General features: G+C 34.8%; 2 protein-coding genes across 2 annotated transcripts; both read right to left on the bottom strand.

Moving 5' to 3' along the window:
* Positions 1-251: 251 nt before the first annotated feature.
* Positions 252-21,773, bottom strand: LOC127858644 (histone-lysine N-methyltransferase SMYD3-like). Its single transcript, XM_052395860.1, has 4 exons — positions 21,667-21,773; positions 2,211-2,342; positions 880-1,054; positions 252-775 (listed from the first exon to the last, which is right to left on the bottom strand). Exons 2-4 carry the CDS (start codon positions 2,272-2,274, stop codon positions 547-549), a joined length of 468 nt encoding a protein of 155 aa, XP_052251820.1. The 5' UTR covers positions 2,275-2,342; positions 21,667-21,773; the 3' UTR covers positions 252-546.
* Positions 16,318-17,961, bottom strand: LOC127858636 (uncharacterized). The gene is made up of 2 exons (XM_052395850.1): positions 16,988-17,961; positions 16,318-16,791 (listed from the first exon to the last, which is right to left on the bottom strand). Exons 1-2 carry the CDS (start codon positions 17,907-17,909, stop codon positions 16,439-16,441), a joined length of 1,275 nt encoding a protein of 424 aa, XP_052251810.1. The 5' UTR covers positions 17,910-17,961; the 3' UTR covers positions 16,318-16,438.
* Positions 21,774-22,859: the final 1,086 nt, after the last annotated feature.

The following is a 22,859-nucleotide window of genomic DNA, read 5'->3' as shown; positions in this document are numbered from 1 at the left end:
TGGTTATTTTTTTTTGTACATTTTTGTAATTCAATTTAAATCTTAAGAAAACGTTTTGGCCCATGTACAAATGTACTGTAAAAGTGTAACAACTTTATTTAGCAGTTATAAGCAATTTATTAACAACTGACCCCATAAGGTTAAACAATTCCTTAGCATCTGATCGAATTCATTTAACAATTTACTAGCATCTGACCAAATGTAATCAACATCTTATTACCACCTGACCAAATTTATTGAACAAGACAAGACAAGACAAGACAATTTATTTTGTATATAAAGGCCAATACAATAACAATACACTAGAAACAGACTGAATAATGCTTCACAATTAAGTATTGATCGACTAAATTCACTAAACAATTTACTAAGAACATACCCTATTAGGTTTAATAACGTACAAGCAACGTTTTAAACAGTTTACTAGAAACTGACTGAATTTATTAAACAAATAACTATCAACTCATCGAATTTATTAATAATTTATAAGTATCCGACCACATGTACATCACAATTTACTATCAACTGACCCAATTGATACACCAATTAAGAAACCGACTTCTCCAGCTGAACTCTCAACTCTTCCCTACACTGTTCCACAAACAACGTCACATCCTTGTAAATCTTGTGTTCGGTGCCGTGGGTTACGGCCAAGATTTTCCGCGACATTTCCAGCGACTTCAAGGCCGTCGTCATGTCCTGTAGGTAGAGCTGTATTTTGCCTACCATGAACAGCTGCAGGGCAACGTTGGGGCTGTTGTCACCGTAGTAGAGTCTGGGAAAAGATTTTTAAGTTCAAACTCCATTTTTTAAAGCGGGCGTGTTTTGGTGACATAAGCATCAAAATCAATAAGCAATAAAACAAACCAGTTTTCATACCTGTACGGGTCCAGAGTTCGAGCTCCGTATTTCGCAGCGAGTTCAAACTTTTCAACCTCGATTGCAGCACAGAATGCTGCATCTAGGACCCTGACTAGATAGATGTTGTTGGCGTGCAGGATGCTGGCAGATTTTTGAAGCAGGTCCTTGCAACTGTCTAACACCGCTTTCCATTCTGTAAAGATTTTGTCAGAAATAGTTATAGTGGGCATTAACCTTTTAAACAATTGACAATTATTTACGCTTTACAGTCAAGGTTTATCAATAAAACCGTCATATCAGAATTGAAGCAGGTCCTTGCAACTGTCCAACACCGCTTTCCATTCTGTAAAGATTATGTCCGAAATAGTTATATTGGGCATTAACCTTTTAAACAATTGACAATTATTTACGCTTTACATTCAAGGTTTACCAATAAAACCGTCATATCAGAATTTTTTGTTAATGGCTGTAAGGCCTTCAAGCATCTTCTTTTCAAACGTTTCATTTTTGTATTTGTATTCCCAAGTTTTCCTAAAACGGCCAATTGGATGAGCGTTCTCATGATCTTCAATCAAGTGTCAAGAAAATAAGATTAAGTTATTGGGTGCAATTAAGCAAAAATTATGTTTTCATTTAACATATGTAATAAATTAACATTAACTTCAAAAATTCTAATACTCCAGGCATTTTTGTACCAACTTGGGAACAAATACATAAATGCTTGGGAGTTTAGTTTCCAAAACATGTTAATAAGGGAAAATAAGTCACGTACCATATATATTTGCACATGTGATATTAATTTGTGTAACAACAAATGTTATAATCAATCTCTCTCATGAATAAAAATTATCAAAATGTAACCCTTATTCTTACAATGCCTGCATGTTATTTACGAATGTACAAAGAAATAAAAATATGTAAGTAAATTATTCATTGGTATATGCAAAAACCAACTTTAAACATGATAGAACTTTGAAACAATTCAACACACAATTTCTTTCTTGATAATTTCATTTTGAGGACTTTCCCAGCAGATTTTGACAATTTCCAGAATGAGAAAATGGCTTGGAAAGGGAGCAATTTACTGATCTTTAAAAAAACAAATAACTGAATATAACATGAGTTTATTGCTAATTACTGATATCGGGTGGAAAACAGATTAACATTGGATAGGCATAAGGCCGATTTGCAGATGTGCCGTTGAGTAACCAATATTGGTATACTGGCTTTTTTATCAGGATTTATAAGAGATGGTGAAATTAAAGTAACAATTTGCTTTGGGAAAGGTTCAGATGCTCTGAAACGTGAAAACAGTAAACCAATTCCTAGATAACATTTTCACAACATACTTTTGTCTTTCTTTTTCTCCTGTATCTGCCCCAATCTGGTCTTCCACTCGTCTAGGACAGCCATGGCTCCATCCCTCAGACTGGCAGGAAAGTCTGACTTACCACACAGCCGACAGCTCCCAAATACACGTTCTGATATAGAAAGGGTGGATCGTATAAAGGGATTTTCAAGAATTGTCTTTCTATATATTAGCTAGAAGAATAAGCATAAAAATCTTGCAAATCTGTAAGCAAGCATGAAATTTTGCATGAACTCTCAGTTTGAAAAGCACTATTGATAGAAATCGTTTGCCAAGCAAAAATTTAAAATGGCGGCCATTTTCAAGATGGCCGCCATTTCCGACTCAATCTATACAGCCATGTTGTGTATATCTTAAGCAACTGTGCGTAAAAATTGTGCAAATCTTCAATTTAGCATGACATTTGGTATAAACACTAAGTTTGATACACACTTTTGATAGTTAGTCAAAAATTCAAGATGGCGTCCAGTTACAAGATGGCTGCCATTTCTGGTCTCAGTTCATGTGAACAAGTTGGGCAGCTTACATAAGTATGCATAATAATTTAGAAAATCAGTAAGGAAACATGCAATTTGGTATAAAAACTAAGTTTGATGTGCGTTTTCAATAAAACCTTTTAGCCATCCGAAGATAGAAGATGGCGTCGATTTTTTCAAGATGGCAGCCGTTTCCGGTCTCAGTTTTGAGATGTCCAAGTTGGGTTTATCTTAAACTAGTACTATTTGGGTATTTTAGACATGAGTATTAGTATATGTGACAATTAAGACTTGTAGAGCTTAGAGTATATATATATATATATATATATATATATATATATATATATATATATATATATATATATACACAGGGATCATATTTTTTCGGTTTTGGCGGTCCTAGACCGATTGGGGTCATGAAAGACCGATTGAAAAACCCAAACAGTCGGTCCGATTCTGGTTGCTAAAATTCCCATGTCATGAAATCGATTACACAGTGCACATGCTAACACATCCTAATAGAACCTTTTCACAATAGGCCGAAATTGATTAGAGCGCAAAGTCACGTGACTCGCAGAGCTCCAGAACGAGGCTGAACGTGTATAAATTTCCAAGAGTCCCGCGCAACGCCGCATCTGATTTCAACCTTTCACTCTTTTGAAAATTTGGTGATGTAACGACTTAAAAACACAATATGACATTGTCAGAATAAGTAAAATAAAAATGTACTTCACATTATAAGTGTCAATACATTAAATAAATTGTCTTGGTTAAAGTAATCCCCTACTTTTTTTCTCCATTTTTCACACATTTGACACGCTTTGTTAGAGCTTTTTTATCGCGCTGTTTGAATAAAGATCTATCTTGTTTATTGATACATATGTGGTTCAATAGCCCCTGTGTTCCAGATAAATCCATTATCTCGTTATGATCAGATACTGTGCCGACAAATACTAACTAACAGCATGGTGTCATAAACCACCCGTGGTAATGCCTGGTAATTGAACACCATGTATGGTACCCCAATCTCTTATTGTGGTAGAAGTATTACGCTGTCATTTCTTATTATTTTTATGCAAATAATGGTTCCTACATAATTTTGACAGCCCGGACATTCGTTCTATCGTTATTTGGACAGCCCGGAGATTCGTACCTGAATAATTGCTATCCCGGTCATTATTATCACATTTTATCAAAATAATATGATATCAACACTCTGGGCATTTTATCCAGTAATTTAATATTTCGTTATTAAAATACATGTAGTTAAACAAAAAATCTCATATTTTGTGTTATACTTTATATTGTTGTAAGATTTTATTGCAATCATGAGAATGATAACGTTAAAACATAATCGAATATATCGACTTAACCTGAGATCTGTAATTTTCCAAACATTGCAAAAATCTGGGCGTTAAAACTATGTAGGAATATATATATATATATATATATATATATATATATATATATATATATATATATATATATATATATATATATATATATATATATATATATCCGGGCTGTCAAAATAATGTTGGAACAATTGTGCGGGATGTCGAAATAGCGTGGGAATGAATGTCCGGGTCGAAAAAACAACGTATGAACGAATGCCCGCCTTGTCAAAATAGCATTGGAACGATTTTCCTTGTCAAAGAATGTTCGGATACATAAATAAGTGCTTAATACTTATAAATACATTTGAAATATTTATTAGCTTTTATGCTAAACACGAAACCTCTCTAGCGGGAACCGCTAAAATAAAACTCCGTCTTAACACAGTCTTATAAAGAGTGTTCGTTAGAGTATGGAAGAACACAATTACATGTAAAACAAGCATTTTCATTGACCACAACGGGTTTAAAGAATGTTTCCAAAATATAAAGTCACACACACACAAGAGATTTTTGACATGATGTGAAATATAGTTATCATTTATAATCACGTTTATAGAGAAATCAAGTTGCATGCATAGACAGTTAAGTTTGCTCCACGTTCGTTTTTTCACCTGTATAAAATAATTCTTCAATATTGTCTTTCACTGTTAAAGAACATTTATTACAGTTAAACGAAAAATGACACAACATTTAAACAGCTCATGTGCTTTGCATTTTCTATTGCTTTTTCTTATGATTGAGTCAACACACATTTTTTACGTTCGATCGTTCATGAAAAATATTACAGACCGACAAACATTTCTTTGAGGATTTAAGTTATATAAAAACCTTTTGTATTACACGACTTTTGTATACCTTTGTTTTGTGCAATTATCAATGCTTAATCTACAGATCACACACATATATATATATATATATATATATATATATATATATATATATATATATATATATATATATATATATATATATATATATATATATTGCAACAGCCAGCCTCAGTTTGTTTGACAAAAATGACTTCAAACTTTAGAACTATGAACTTTGGTTCCTCTAAACATATTCTAAAATTAAAGCTTAGTTACATGAAGAACAATACAATTTCGTACCTTATTTTGATATTAAAAACCTTAATGACTGATATCAACTTGAATGCATTTTTTGTACATTTTACTATTTCTAGCGATTGTAAATGCAAATATAAATGAAAGTTCAATTAAAAACAAACTAAAACTAGAGTTGAATCCAAACAATTAGCTCAACATGTTAGGATTTTAAACACAAGCATGAACTGATTGGATTTAAAATCGGATTATGGACGATCATATATTTTTTTTGACTTCGTTTATGACATTTAATTTTAGGAATCAACACTGATACAGAACACAGACAAGATGTATCTAGGATGGTCATACTTGTAAATAAACACACTGATGGTATATGATTATTGGCATTTTCCCATTACACACTCATTGTTTCAGTCTCAGGACACGTTCGTCTTTGAAGTGAAGTTAAATGAAGTTCACATTATTAATTGCATGCGTGCAGGTCACATTATTAATTGCATGCGTGCATGTGTCAACATATTTATCAATGGATGTTTGTTTTGCAAAAAATATAGGGCGATGCAGAAAATTTCTTTGTACGATATTCATGATTGAAGAAGTTTTTAATGTAACGCTTTTTACACCATTGATAAAGTGCAGATGCCAGATTGTACTGAATCGCAATTTGCAACACTGAACCAGTTATATAAAAGCAATAGCAAATCCAACGCGAATTCATTTGTTTAGAAATTCTAATAAAACTTTGCGAATGTCGGTGTTGATACAAATTCAAAATGAGCAATGAACTTGCAAAGTATGCGGTTGTGATAGGTGAAACGGTTTCCTGTTTTGCTGTCATATGCATTCAGAAGAAGATGAGTGCATGTTTGCAACTGACAAATATGATATATTGTTTCATGCAGTTATTCGCCTTCGATTGCCTTAGTTTCATTAATTGTGGAACAACTTGCGGTATTTTGGCATATGATTTGTATGGTGATTTCCGCGGAGTTCTTTCTGAAATACCTGTTAACTCTTCCTTGTTCTTTTTGAACGATTGGAGCTTTTATGAGTACATTCATTTACCGACCCTGTGTGTCATATAGCTGAGAGTTTGATTATTGCAAGTGTCCCGTATAATAATATTGTGAAAGTAAGTCATTGAGAATATGTTAAAGATTGATAACAATTGTTATCAATCTTTAACATATTCTCAATGACTTACTTTTATGCTCACAGGGATCGAAAACAAAATAATACACATCTAGGAATTCAACCCAATGAATACTGTTACATATGTATCCTTAATATGAGAAGTATAAGAAATAAAAAACGGTTTTTATACATATTTTGTGTTGAAAAGTCCCACTAGCAACACTAAGTGTGTGTATTATTATGTCTGTTTTTAAAGATTTGTCACTTAGTTATGCATGTCACTTTTCCAGAGTCAACGTACTTTGGCCCCCTGTGACTTCTTTGTGATCACACCACTTCAATTTCTTTAAATTACAAGTATTTACAATAGGTTTACTGGTACCTCAGTACGTATACTTTTTCATTTGTAGTTATTATTTCCATTTGTTTGTGAACAACTTCGTAAACGGTATTGAAGATATTACACAATCATTAACATATTATATTGATGTAGAGTATTTTTTACGTAAGTTCAAGAATCATACCTCCTTTCAGTCTATTAAGACACAACTAAACGTTACAACACATGTTTATTTAAATGTATTGAAATACACGAATCTACTATCATAGGTATGTTTTCTGTATATCAAGCTGATATTATCAGCAGCTAATTGCTACCTAGAATTATCCAGTGATGATTGAATCACGCCTGTCACCTATCACTCACAAGATGCGATTGACACATTTGAGGACACTTCATCCAAGGTCAATAAATTTAAATAAACTCTTGTTTACATCTATTGATTAAAATATGTTGAGTTTTGAAAAATATGGTTTTGTTTTCGCAAATAGCACAATACTAGACTTTGTCTGAAAAGTAACGTAACAATCCTTACTGCGAGTTCATGAAAATTGAGTCGTAACGTTTTTATGAAGTTTTTCACTAGGTTTTATATTTTGGGGTCAGCGTGTCATTTGTATACTGCAAATCAAATTGAATATTCATGCACAACATTAAATGATGACTTGGCTAACACCTTGCAACCTTTATCTGAATATCACATGACTGTCATAGAAAAGGACACCGTTCTATAAATTAAAAATCTAAAACACAGATACTATTTGAATTATCTTATGTTTAGGTCACCTCCTCACATGAATGATCGCATGTTGTAAAATCATCTGATATGCATATACATGTTAAATGCTAGGACGTCACCAACATGTGTTTGGGGTTTTATCTGTATTTATCTTGATAAAGTCTATTGACGAGCGTTTACATCATTTATTTATCTCAAACTAAGATAGTTGCAGTATAGATTGCCATTTTATCAGCCAAGTTACATATTCAATATAAAGCAATCTTCGGACTATGAGTTTTCATACTCTGCATTGATTGTAGGGCGTATGTAAACAGTACCAATTACAATAAAGTGCATGTAAATGTCTTAATAAGATCATACGTTTAATCATACCACAGTAAAACACCCATCGATCCTTAAACAATATATGTGAATAAAGAAAGTTCATATACATTATAAGGAGAGAAGTTCTGAATAACCCTGCTAGTATTTCAAACTCAATTAAAAGTCAGTAAACAAGATTGATCACACATAACTTAGAGTCAATAAATATAAGTCTCCAAGTTATGATGTTGCACCTCTAGATTTACAATAAACTATTATTAATAATCTTGAAGTTCAAACTAGTCTTTATGACAAAGGTGATGATTGTGGTTTATATTGTGTTATTTTTATTTTTTGGAAGGTACTGTCCAACAATTGATACCAATAAATCCATAATAAGCGGACCCCTAGGTGTAAAATAGTTTTCTTTTTAAATGCTATATATACTTATTTATTCAACATGTTTTAACACAGCTGTTTATGTGTGCCATACATGTGTGTGTATTGTCTTTATACTATAACTGTATTGTGATATATACGTACATATGTGGTTCACAATTATTGTGCAATTTTTGTTTCATACCACATTTATATAGCGCCCTTTTCATACTCGAGATGTGCGTTCAAAGGCGCTTTACAGTTTTTCCCTGATCACTGGGTCATAAGTCGTCCGTTAACATCAAATTGCGACAATTTTGATACAAATGTACAATATTTCACATCTTAATGTCAAAGAAGAATAAATTGTATCTTTTAAACATTCTTAACAACAAAGCAACCTGAATAATGTTTGTTTTCATTAGTCTCCGAGTGCAAATACCTTGATTTTCAATAAAAACTGTATACATAATTACATGTATGCAGCCGCCATTTTGGGAAAAAATGGCCTCCATGTTAATACTTTTGGTGGCTAACAGGTTTTTTGGAAAGAGCACATATTAAGGTACATTCATGGAAAATTTGGTGCTTGCTTACAAGTTTGCAACATTTTGCTGATAAATTAACCTAAATCCCAGCTATATCACCAGCACATGATGTCATGCCCACAAAATATCTTTCTAAATTATGTATTTTGACCCTAAAGATAAAATATTTGTTTGTTTAGCCTTCTAAATGTTCCTTTGTCAACAGTTAATACACTAAAACAAGAGAACAAGAGCCCTAGACCGCTCTTCCAGAAGCAAAAAAAACTTAAACATGATAATGTGAAGAAATTTAAATTGGAGTGATTTAATATACACAATGTAATTAGAAATACGAGTTGTTGCTTGTATTTGTAACTTCATTAAGAGTCCATAATCATCATCATCATCATCATCATCATCACAATCACCATCATCATCATTACATTCTGGAATATAATGCGCAACACTTTCCCATACAACAGTAACGTGCGTCTCATATTCCCATACGTATCAAAAGTGGATCAACTCAAATTGTTTAGTCAGGTTTATTTAAAGTCAGAATTGAGCATAAATAAGCAAGAGATAGACATTATGGTTTGTGTTGTGCTGTTTTATTTTAGACAATTATATTTTATCCAAAAATTTGTAACAACTAGTATTGGGGTTATTGGTTAACATACAATGTACTGTAACTTTTAAAGGTAAAAATAATAGAACATAAAACAACTCAAGATAAAAGAAGTCGCAAGATAAATTTATTTTATGATTTTTAACGATCGTCCCAATTCATTACAAACTGCAACTAAATACAAACAAGAGCACCGCCTTTCGGTTGTAGACCGCTCATCTATTTTCTTTTTAAAGGTGAAGGGACCTATCTCAATTTCAATCACAAAGGAGGGAGGGGTGGAGTGGAGAGGGGTTTATAGTGTGGGGGTGTGGTCATATTACATTATCTTCCAAAAATGCAAAAAAAATAAATCAAAAACAAAATATTATATTTTGGGGGAGGGGGGGGATTCTTGGGTGGGATGGTTGGACGGTATTTCAAAAATAAAATAATAAAAATAAATATTTGTGTTTTTTAACAATGTTTGAAAAAAACAAAAGATGTGTTTGCCAGAAACACAATGCCCCCTATTGCGCCGCTTTGAAATTATTTTTTTTGTTTTTTTTACCTTTGACCTTGAAGGATGACCTTGAACTTCCACCACTCAAAATGTGCAGCTTTATGAAAACGCCGCTTTGAAATATTATCTTTTTGACCTTTGACCTCGAAGGATGACCTTGACCTTGAAGGATGACCTTGACCTTGAACTTCCACGACTCAAAATGTGCAGCTTCATGATAACGCCGCTTTTAAAAATATAATTTTTTTGACCTTTGGTCACCTTGAAGTATAACCTTGACCTTGAAGAATGACCTTGACCTTGAACTTCCACCACTCAAAATGTGCAGCTTCATGAGAACACCTCTTTGAATTATTTTTTTTACCTTTAACCTTGAAGGATGACCTTGATCTTGAAAGATGACCTTGACATTGACCTTGAACCTACACCACTCAAAATGTGAAGCTTCATGAGAACGCCGCTTTGAATTTATTTTCTTTACCTTTGACCTTGAAGGATGACCTTGACCTTGAAGAATGACCTTGACCTTGAACTTGCACCACTCAAAATGTGCAGCTTCATGATAACACCACTTTAAAAAAAATTATTTGTGTTTTGACCTTTGACCTTGAAGGATGACCTTGACCTTGAAGGATGACATTGAACTTCCACCACTAAAAATGTGCAGATTCATGAGAACGCCGCTTTGAATTTTATATATTTTTTTTCCTTGAAGGATGACCTTGACCTTAAACTTCCACCACTCAAAATGTGCAGCTTCATGATAACGCCGCTTTTAAAAATATAATTTTTTTGACCTTTGGTCACCTTGAAGGATATCCTTGACCTTGAAGAATGACACATGCATGCCAAATATCAAGTTGCTATCTTCAATATTAAAAAAGTTATGGCCCATGTTAAAGTTTTCGGACGGACAGACGCCATATATTTGACATTTGACCTTGAAGGATGACCTCAACCTTCACCTTTCACCACTCAAAATGTTCAGCTCCATGAGATACACATGCATGCTAAATATCAAGTTGCTATCTTCAATATTGAAAAAGTTATGGCCAATGTTCAAGTTTTCGGACGGACTGACACCATAAATTTGACATTTGACCTTGAAGGATGACCTGACCTTTCACCACTCAAAATGTGCAGCTCCTTGAGATACACATACATGCCAAATATCAAGTTGCTATCTCAAAAAGTGAAAAAGTTATGGCAAATGTTAAAGTTTTTTTCGGACGGACAGACAGACTGACTGACATACTGACAGACAGTTAAACTGCTATATGCCACGCTACCGGGGGCACAAAAATTATTTTTTTGAGGTGGGGGGTGGTGGGGTATAGTGTGAGGGTGTGGTGGTCATTTATTAGATGATCTTTAATTTAAAAAAAATGGGGGGGATTGAGGGTGGGATTCCGGGGGAGGGGGTTGGTTTGGGTGGAGTCAATTGTGGTATGTCAAGTTGTTTTGTCAAAGTATCAATCGAATCTAATCATAAACAAAGGTCAAGGTAAAATTCAACTTTCCAGGTACAGTACCCTCATGATAGCATGAAAGTATTTGAAGTTTAAAAGCAAAAGCCTTGATACTTCAGAAGTAAAGTGGATCTAAACACAAAATGTAACCATATATTCAAAGTTAGTAAGTCAAAAAAGGGCCATAATTTCATAAAAATGACAACCAGAGTTATGCAAATTGTCCTTTACTGTCCCCTTATGATAGTTTGCGAGTGTTCCAAGTATGAAAGCAATATTTATGATACTTTAGGGGTAAAGTGGACCAAAAAACAAAACTTAACCAAATTTTCAAGTATAAAGGGCCCATAATTCCGTCAAAATGCCAGTCAGAGTTACATAACTTTGCCTGCACAGTCCCCTTACGATAGTTAGTAAGTGTTGCAAGTATGAAAGCAATAGCTTTGATACTTAAGGAATAAAATTGACCTTAACACAAAACTTAAACAAAATTTTCAATTTTCTTAGTATAAAAAGGGCACATAATTCTGTCAAAATGCAAGCCAGAGTTATCTTACTTTGCCAGCTCAGTCCCCTCATGATAGTAAGTAAGTGTACCAAGTTTGAATGTAATAGCATTGATACTTTATGAAAAAATCAATAGGGGTCATTTGCGAGTCATGATCAATGTACCTATGAAGTTTCATGATCCTAGCCCCAAGCGTTTTTGAGTTATCATCCGGAAACCACCTGGTGGACGGACCGACCGACCTACCGACCGACCGACATGAGCAAAGCAATATACCCCCTCTTCTTCGAAGGGGGGCATAAAAAGTGGACCTAAATGCAAAACTTAACCCGACGCCGACGCCAAGGTGATGACAAAAGCTCATAATTCTTTTTCAAAAAATAGATGAGCTAAAAAAATATAAATGCAAAAAAATTTCAATCAGTTTAAATGCCAGTTTTAAGTAAAGCAAAAAACTCGACATAGCAATCATTTAAAATACTGGTAGTTAAGCATAAAACTCAACAAACACAATTAATAAGCATAATGGTCATTTACACACCACTTATTATCATGACTTCATTCGGTACATCACAAAATCATAAAATACTAAGTATCACTTAAATAGTAGAATTCATTTTCACAAAGAAGCAACATCAATCAGAGTGAAAATTTTCCCCTTCAGCGAACATTGCAAGTTAAACTACAAAATCCCATGGCAGCCATATTCTTAAACAGACAGTTTTAACTGATCTAAGATAACATATAAACAATTATTCGAAACAAGATTGGACGACATATAGTATTAACAAGGTGCACTATAGACATATAAAGAAAATGCCCTGCCCACTTAGACCCATGTTTTTAAAAGAATGGATACCGATCTAAGCACAATCCACCAAGTCATGTACTGGTATATTATAGACTGGGCTTGTTCACATTATTAGATTTCTGTAGGTGGAGTAGAAACATTTTTTTAGGTCCTAAGTAATAATACAAAAAAATAAGACTCTCTTTCTCAAACTACTTAATTTGATAACTGAATGAACGGGAACCATTTTCGAGCTACCCTTCGATCATTACAAAAAAATTATGAGCAAGTTACATAAAAATTGGGCCAACATTGTGATGAAAGCGTGTTCGTATGCTTGTAGTAAAGTCATACAAGGAAAACTGATCGACGGACATGAACCATTTAAGAATTCGTTTGAGATATGATTGGAACGAATGTCCTGAGCATGTTTCATGATGAGTTGGCAAATAATATGACTAATACAGTGTTCACAAAATTTCATGATAGCCATGTAATTAGAAACTGAGCCCTTACCCTCCCCCTTTTCAACCATGTTTTTCAACAGACCAGAGCCCAAACCAATTTATGCATGTTATCTTACTATAAACATAACTAGACCTTTGTCACAGACGTGACGTATACCCCCACGTGCTGCATTGACACAGACTTTTTTGCATGCCGTCTTCACAAAACAAGAGAATGTAATTTATGGCAATTTTGAAGAATTATTATGCCATTATTATTTACAGCCATTTTGACCTTTGAACACTAGAATTCTTTCCCATGACACACTGTCCAATGACTGTGATAAAATTAATGTACAGAGTCATTTTAAAATCTCACAATGAATGACATAGTTATGGTCCAGACAAAATCATATATTGCCATTTTTGACCTATGACCTAAAAGTGTGACCTTGACCTTGGAGATATCTACGTAATTCTTTCGCGCAACACACCGATTAATGATAGTGAACAAAAGAGCCAAATGATTAAAAAATCTCACAATAAACGACATAGTTATGGCCCTGACAAGCTCATTTATGGCCATTTTTTACCTTTTAACTCAAAGTGTGACCTTGACCTTGGATATCACGTAATTCTGTCGCGCGACACACCATCCAATGATGGTGAACAAATGTGCCAAATGATTTAAAAATCTCACAATGAACGACATAGTTATGGCCCATTTTTGACCTTTAAACTCAAAGTGTGACCTTGACCTTGGAGATATGGACGTAATTCTTTCGCCCGACACACCGTCCAATGATGGTGAACAAATGTGCAAAAAGTTTTTTAAATCTCACAATGAATGACATTGTTATGGCTCGGACAAGCTCATTTATTTTCCAGTTTTGACCTTTGAACTTTAAGCGTGACCTTGACTTTAGAGATATCGACGTAATTCTTTTGCACAACACACCCTCCAAATATGGTGAACAAATGTGGCAAATGATTTTAAAATCTTATAATGAATGACAAAGATATGGCCCGGACAAGCTAATTTATGATCGTTGAACTCTAAGTGTGACTTTGACCTTGGAGATATCGACGTAATTCTTTCGCGCGACACACCGTCCACTGATGGTGAACAAATTTGCCAAAAGATTCTAAAATCTCACAATAAATGACAAAGTTATGGCCCGGACAAGCATTTGACCTTTGAATCCAAAAGTGTGACCTTGACCTTGGAGAAATCAACAAACATTTTTCACACGACACACCGTCCCATGATGGTGAACAAATGTACCAAGTCATTTTAAAATCTAACGATAAATGACATAGTTATGGTCCGGATTAACTTTTGGTTTAAAACACACTAAGTGACCCTGTGACCTAGTTTTTGACCCGGTATGACCCATATTCAAACTTGACCTAGACATCATCTAGATACAACTTGTGACCGAGTTTGGTGAAGATTGGATGAATTTGGGACAGACGGAAGGACCGACAGACAAAGTGACTCTTATATAGCCTCAATTACCAGTAATGGGGGTATAATTACACTGTTACTATTTTTATTAACAGTGACATACAAATGGCCCATATATACATTCAACACACATGTAAGCAACAGACACAACACAAAAAAGAAACATGGCATAACCAGTTAACTAGTTTTTCAATGCATTGATTATTATCTAGATACAATAACTGTTTAATCCCAAGTCTGCATTTAAGCTTACCACACACACACTTTCAGTCAAATACCTCAGCCAAAGGACTTCTCCATCCAAACTCAAGTTACTGAGCCGAATACAGTTCATATATTCTAATACTCAAACTGTTGAGTGGAAACAGATTTTCCATTTATAGAAGCAAAGACCTTGATCTTTACCCAACTGGACCAAGATGGAATCCAAAGCGAGGCTCAAGAAACCCATCCAAACTCAAAGTTATTGAGCAGTAGCGGTTTTAATATATTTAAAAAAAACTAACCAAAGAATATGAAAGTCCCACATGAATTCCAATGCTAGGTGTGCATACATTGTACAAGCAACCTATACTAAAATTTTGATTGCAATATCACCATCTAAACGTGATGTATTCACCCAAAACCAGTCTTCTGTTTTTAGAAACAGTGTCCTTCAGCATAACCTGACCTGCCGCAAATGCAATCCCAAGCTAGGTATGAATATAAGCTAAACACCCTCACAATCAATACCTAGTACTAAACTGAGGCAAGTGAGCATACAATTGTTCTCTTTGTATGTACAGTAATTATGATCTTAACTGAACATGCCTGAAATAAAATCCGGAAATAGGTTTCCATGCAAGCTTGCTATATCCTAAGTTTTATCAAGATCGGTAAATGCGACCTAAATACTGTAAAACCATTAAATTTCCTGTGGTACGAATTTTCGTGGATTTTGTTGGTCCGCCCAACCACGAATTCAAGTACCAACGATTATTTATACATTTTTAATCCAAAATCTGCCATTTCCGAATGTCATTTCCAACATTTTCTTTTGTTGTCGGTTATCCAAGATATTTATTTTTTGTAAAAGTTCACTTCAGTATCACGTAATTATGTCAATTAGTGCCAATAAAAGTTAAAAGAGACATAACGGTTTTCACACGTGTATTTTGGGAACCTTATTACTCAATTGTTACAACTAGGGGACCGATTGCGCTGAGAATCGCAAATATTGTCAAAACTATATTGATGCCAATTAGCGAGCGGGGACCCACAAGTGCACCGCTTTATCGCTCTTATCGACAATTATCGGCAACACTTTCATGCTTCAGTGCACATTAACCTCAATTCATGCTGTCAACACAAATTAGCAGATTATGCTTCGTTATTACTCTGGTTGTTTTAATAAAAGATTAATTATTATGACGGTCAGTCTTCCCCAAAAATTTGAAATGCACGAAATTACGTATCAACGAATTAGCTGTTTTTCATTTGAAATCCACGAAAATTACGAGTCAACGAATAAGTTGTTTTTTATGAAAGCACGAAATTTCATACCGACGAATTACTATGCGTTTACAGCATATTGAATGGAAACCACATCTTTGCTGATTTTCTTTTTATAGTAACATTGACCTTTCCCTAAATGCAATCTCTATTTAGGTTTTAATGTAAGCTAGCTACACAAACTCGAGTTATTAAGCGAACACTGTTTTCAGTTTCCGAAATACAATTCCAAGCTAGCAATAAAGCTTGCTTTATCCAATTTTAATTAAATTTTGTCATTTCAAACTTAACGTAGGGACTGAAAACCACCTGTTTAACGCCACCCGCATGCCCATCCGTCACGTCCCAATCTTATAATCAGGATTTATTTTCAAAATAAATATTCAAAAGTCATTTACAAAACAATCAACACTATGTACAATTGTAAAGCTAGGTTTCTTTCAGCCTGAGGTACAAACTATGATGGGTTATTTTTTTATTCTTAAAAACAAATCATAAATAACACTAACAACAGTGTATACATAAATATTCAGCAAGCGGAGCTATTGGAGTTCCAGAACAATGATTTTGTTGTTGTAGCATAGTCCCACAGTGATCTGGTCAACATTTTTGTTTACGCAGACAGACGTTGGGCTGCTCAATCCATCTTTCTGAGAAAGCAGAGTTGCCAGCTTCTTTCTGCCCTCATGATCCACCTGTATAACAGAATTGGAGGTATTTCCACATACAAGCACATGTCCTGCAGGTGTAACATGGACGCCATGTGGATGTAGTAGTTCAGGGTCAGTGAACGAGGATATAAGGGTCCCATCCATGGCCAATGTGATCAGCTTGTGCTGGGCATAGTTGGTGACATAGATCATGTCCCTAGCAGGACTCACTGCACACTTCCAAACTGCAAAACATTAAATATGTCCTATATAGATAAATCGTGATTAAATACATTAACAAGTATGTTCATCACAACAAAATATAAATAATATCATAATATTTCATGAAAGTATGAAATTTATCTTTTTTATGTTCAAATACTGGAACATACATGTATGTATAATATATTTAAGATTGAAATATAATGAAAATACATTAACCTGAATTGCCACCTACTGTATCCGTATAAAGCTGTTTCATGAGTGTTCCTGTTAGAGTATAGTGGTAGAGAACAGTGCCTGATGTGACATACAACGCTCCATGATGGTGGGCAATACCACGAGCAGCATGCTGTAACTGAATCCTCCTCCCATTAATCAGTGACTCATTTCTTACAGAGATGAACTGCACAGCATTGCCAACAGTCACAGCCACCTCACTGGATGTAATGAGGCAAAAGTCCCATAGCTCACCAGACACATCACAGTGGCTTACTTCATTGTATTGCTGGTCAAACAGCTTAACTCTTCTATTTACATTATCAACAACAATGACATGGCCATTAGGTAAGCTGCAAATGCCTGTGATGAAGCAAGTCTTGGTGTCACTCGATATTTGTATATTATACTCAGACTTTCTCTTCACTGTCATCAACTGGTTTGGATTCATCACTCCAATGCTCCCTAGACCTGACAGTTTAGACAGGTACCTATCAATGTCAATGTTTGCCTGGAATTTCATTGAACTCGGAATCTTTACTGGGCTATCCTTCATATATGTCTCACATTCTTGAATTTTGTCAAGACATTTCCTATTGGCTATGAACTCCATTTCTTTCGTGCTCTTATTACACAGGTCCTGTACAGCTTCACCAAGTTGTTGCAGTTCATCCTTCAGTCTGCTGCAGTTGTCAACATCTTTCTTTAGAGAGGTTTGCAATGTGGTCCTAATTTTATCCAGTTCTTTCAGAGATGCATTTTCTAGCTCATCCAGATAAGCATCTATTCTGGCACGCGTGTCTCGGATTTCTTGCAATGTTTCATTATATGATACCTCCACGAACTGAATAATGGACTCTTGTGTACTCTTAAACGTATTAAGTTTGTACAGAATAGTTTGCAGATTGATTGACAGCTGTTGCATATCCAATGATAGCTTTTTTATTGACTCAGAAATGAAAGTCACATCGATGCACTGTCTGAAAAAGAAACATTGAGTATTATAAACAAACAAGCATAGTTGTTGAATAGATATCCGCTGCCAAATTAACTGTTTTCATGGATAGAAGAAAGTGATGATTTAAAACTTTGGTACATGTCATGGTTGTGGATCATATCTATATTGGAGATACAGCTTAAGACAGAAAAAATCTTACATAAATGTATGTTCAAGTCAAAAAGGGCCATACCTCTGTAATTTGAAAATGGATTGTGTTGTAATCTGACACGCATCATAACCATATCCATACATACACTCATACAAAGTTTCAATTAAATCTGCCCAAGAAGTTACAAGATGTGGTCCTAGACACAATAGTATACTTATTTTCAAGTCAAAAAGAGCCATAACTCTGTTATTTGAAAATGGATTTCGACATCATTTGAGGTGCATCGTCCTTTTATCTATGTAAATACTAATACCAGTTTCAATCAAATCATCAAAAAGCGAATTCCGAGATATGGCTCCATACACAAAAGTGTTCCGGAAGGACGGGCAAAGGTGTGATAATTTTCAAGTAAAAAAAAGGACTGTAACTCTGTTACTTGCATATGGATTGCATTTGGCAATTGATGTTCATCATCCTCTTACCCAAATAAACACTCATAACAAGTTTCAATGAAACCGGCACAAGCAGTTCCAAATATGTATCTAGACACAAAAATGTTCCGAACAGACCAAAACGTCAAAACAACATCGAATGATAATAAACCATTTTGACATATTTAATATCTGGGTGAAACAAAATATTCAAACAGTATATTATAAATCAAAGTTTAAATTAACAAACATATTAAGTATATGTTTCAAAATTGGCCTGAAAAATAAATAACAAGACTTGTTTGTGTAAAACATGATGCGCCTACTAAGATTTGAAGCCAACTGAAGTTATTTTAAAGAAAACTGTTCGGTCCGGAACACATCGCCAAATATCAATGGACCGGAACGAAACGCACACCTCATCTGTAAGTCATGTTGGTAGACTCACATACCAAACATCAGCTCAATAGCTCAAAGCGTTTATTAAAAAAAGTCGGAAAACAGTTGTTATAGAGAAATTTTCCAGGCCAATATCTTAGACAAAAATCAATGGATCGGAACGAAATTCGCACTTAATCTGTAAGTTATGTAGGTAGACTCATAAACCTACCAAAAGCCACTTAATATATGAAAGCGTTGCGTAAAATACCTCTGGAAAACGGCTATAATAGAGAAAATGAATGAACTGGAACATAACTCACACTTCATCTGTAGGTCATGTAGGTAGAGTCACATGCCAAAAAAGAACTTAATTTCTAAAAGCATTTCGTAAACAAGAGGGCCTGAAAGGCCCAAAGTCGCTCCTCTGAGATTCAAAGGATCTGATCTATTCTGTGCAGCTCAAGATGTCATTAAAACAAATGTTCTAACCAACTTTCATGACTAGTGAACGCCATGGCAGCCACGTTTTTCAACAGACCAGAACCATTTCCATACACATCCAAGATATCATTTAAACAAATATTCTGACAAAGTTTCATGAAGATTCATGAAGCCATATAAGGACAAATGCCCAGCCCCCTGGTGGCCATGTTTTTTAAGCAACTGGAACCATTTTCGAACTTGTCAGAGATATCATAGGGACAAATCTTCTGACTAATTTTCATGATGATCAGACAATAAATGTGGCTTCTAGAGTGTTAACAGTTTTACTATAGCTATATAAGGAAAAATGCCACGACTCCTTGGCGGCAATGTTTTTCCACCAACCGGAACTCATCCAAGATATCTTTAGGACAAATTGTCTGGCAAAGTTTCATGATAATCGGACAAAAAATGTGGCCTCTAGAGTGTTAATAAGGTTTAACTAAAGCAATATATATCCATATTAGGAAAAATGCCCCGCCCCCTGGTGGCCATGTTTTTAAAGCAACCAAAACCATTTTCGAACTCATCCAAGATATCATTGGGACAAATCTTTTGACCAAGTTTCATAAAGATCGGAAAATAAATGTGGCCTCTAGAGTGTTAACAAGGTTTTACTATAGCCATATAAGGAAGAATGCCCCGCCCCCTGGCGGCCATGTTTTTCAACCAACCGGCATCATTTTTAAAACTCGTCCCAGATATTATTGGGATAAATCTTCTGACCAAGTTCCATGAACATCGGACAATAAATGTGGCCTCTAGAGTGTTAACAAGATTTTACTATATAGCCATACTTAGCCATATAAGGAAAAATGCCTAACCCCTTGGCAGCCATGATTTTCAAGCAAACGTTACCATTTTGGAACTCAACCAAGATATCAGTGAGACTAATCTTCTGACCAAATTTCATGAAGATGGCCTCTAGAGTGTTAACAAGGTTTTACTCTAGCCATATAAGAAAAAATGCCCTGCCCCCTGGCGGCCATGTTTTTCAACCTACCAGCATCATTTTTGAACTCGTCCAAGATATTATTAGGATGAATCTTCTGATCAAGTTTCATGATGATCAGACAATACATGTTGCCTCTATAGTGTTAACAAGATTTTATTTAGCCGTATAAAGCCATATAAGGAAAAATGCCCCGCCCCCTGGTGGCCATGTTTTTAAAGCAACCATAACCATTTTCGAACTCATCCAAGATATCATTGGGACTAATCTTCTAACCAAGTTTAATGAAGATCGGAAAATAAATGTGGCCTCTAGAGTGTTAACAAGGTTTTACTAAAGCCATATAAGGAAAAATGCCTCGCCCCCTGGCGGCCATGTTTTTCAATCAACCGGAATCATTCTTAAACTCGTCCAAGATATTATTGGGATGAATCTTCTGACCAAGTGTCATGAAGATCAGACAATAAATGTGGCCTCTAGAGTGTTAACAAGATTTTACTATAGCCATATATAGCCATAAACATGTAAGGAAAAATGCCCCGCCCCTTGGCAGCCATGTTTTTCAAGCAAATGTAACCATTTTCGAACTCATCCAAGATATCATTGAGATCAATCTTCTGACCAAATGCCATGAAGATTGGACAATAAATGTGGCCTCTAGAGTGTTAACAAGGCAAATGTTGACGCCGCACAACGGACGACGCAAGACGGACAAAAGGCCATCACTCAGGTGAGCTAAATATCAGGAAAACGGTTATTGTAGAGAATGTTTACGTCTAAGGCCCATAACCAAAAATCAATGGACCGAAACGAAACTCACACTTCATATGTAGGTGATGTAGGTAGAGTCATATACCAAAATCAGCTCAATATCTGAAAAAGTTGCGTAAAAACTCCAGAATACAGAATCCCAGATGGACTGACGGACAATGCGACTGCTATATGCAAACCTTCCGGGGGCAAAAAAAACTTATTGCATAGTGAGTGACCCTACACTTATCATAAAATCATCAAATTGATCCTAAGATGAACTACCTAATACAAAAGTATATAAACCAGGCTTTGACAATGATTACAATCAATACAGTAGTCCCCTACCTGGGAAAGAACCCATCAATTACACATTTGGCTTACAATCAATTTAGGCACCAATTTGACATTTAAACATCTAAAAATAATAAGTAATGTCCTTTAATATTAGTACCATTAAAAAATAATAATTGAATGATCAGAATAAAGATATTTGATAGATGAATGTGACTGTAGCCCTAAAACTTTCTAAAACCTTAATACATTCAATCATATTCATGACTTTTTGTCACATACCTGTGATGAAGCAGAACACAATCTGAGCAGCACAGTTGACTGTGGTCCTGGCAGAACATTTTCAGTTTCTCGTCCTTATGTACATCACATTTCAGAAGCAAATCCTCCATTTTCTTTGTGACAGGCCATTTATTTGTTGCTTCTCTTCCATATTTGGAATGGTTTTTGTACAATTGATCATGATGATAAACACATTTTCCACAAAAAAATTTCATACATGTTTCACAAAAAATATCTGCACTTTCTTCAATACTTTGACTTTCGCATGCGCTGCAAACATAGTCCTTCACAAAATCTGAACTTTTATTAACAGAATTGACAGAAGTTGCCATTTCCAATACTTATTATAAACTGTCCTTCGATTAACAAGCTATGTAGTAGCTTTTTTTACTTGTTTTTATATTAATAGAATGAGGAATGAATTTTATTTACACCAAAATGTGTCAGATGACGACACACACACAGTTGTTTTATGAAACAATTCAATAAACCTCAACCTTTCAAGGCTAATATTATTCTAGTTGTATCCACTATCAAGACACTTTAAACTAACATTGAATTAGAAGTCAATAGTCGAACACAGCGAGATAAACCATTTTCTGAAAATTGGCTGAAACTTGATACATGTACATTGTAGATTATATTCACAAGCAAATCACTGGTAGCTACAAATCGTCTGATTTACCTGAATTGATTTCCCCATGTCTATGACAGTTGTTACCTGTTTTTATCAATTGTTCAGTTCAGAACTGAATTGAAAATCGTTTTTAATCAAAATATTGATTTGTACTCAATTTAATATAATATATACAATTGTCTACTTCAGAGCCAAACCTGTCTTTATTTAAGACGTAAATGTAAACCATTGAGTTATATTTACCGGAAACCACCTGTTAAACACTAGCTTGCTTGACATGCTCCAATCCAAGATTTTCAATTTGGTTTTTAACTTAGTACAAAATATTCCAATTCAAACTTAAGTTATTGAGAAACAAGGGCTGTTTGTAAAACATGCATGCCCCCCATATGGGCTCTCAGTTGTAGTGACAGCCATTTTGTAAATATGTTGTTTTGTCACTGTGACCTTGACCTTTGACCTAGTGACCTGAAAATCAATAGAGGTCATCTGCCAGTCATGATCAATGTACCTATCAAGTTTCATGATCCTAGGCATAAGCGTTCTTGAGTTATCA

This window comes from Dreissena polymorpha, chromosome 14 (assembly GCF_020536995.1).
Source record: "Dreissena polymorpha isolate Duluth1 chromosome 14, UMN_Dpol_1.0, whole genome shotgun sequence".
Classification (NCBI taxonomy): domain Eukaryota; kingdom Metazoa; phylum Mollusca; class Bivalvia; order Myida; family Dreissenidae; genus Dreissena; species Dreissena polymorpha.
The sequence above is the reverse complement of the archived record's forward strand: the minus strand, read 5'-3'. Positions and strand labels throughout refer to the sequence as shown.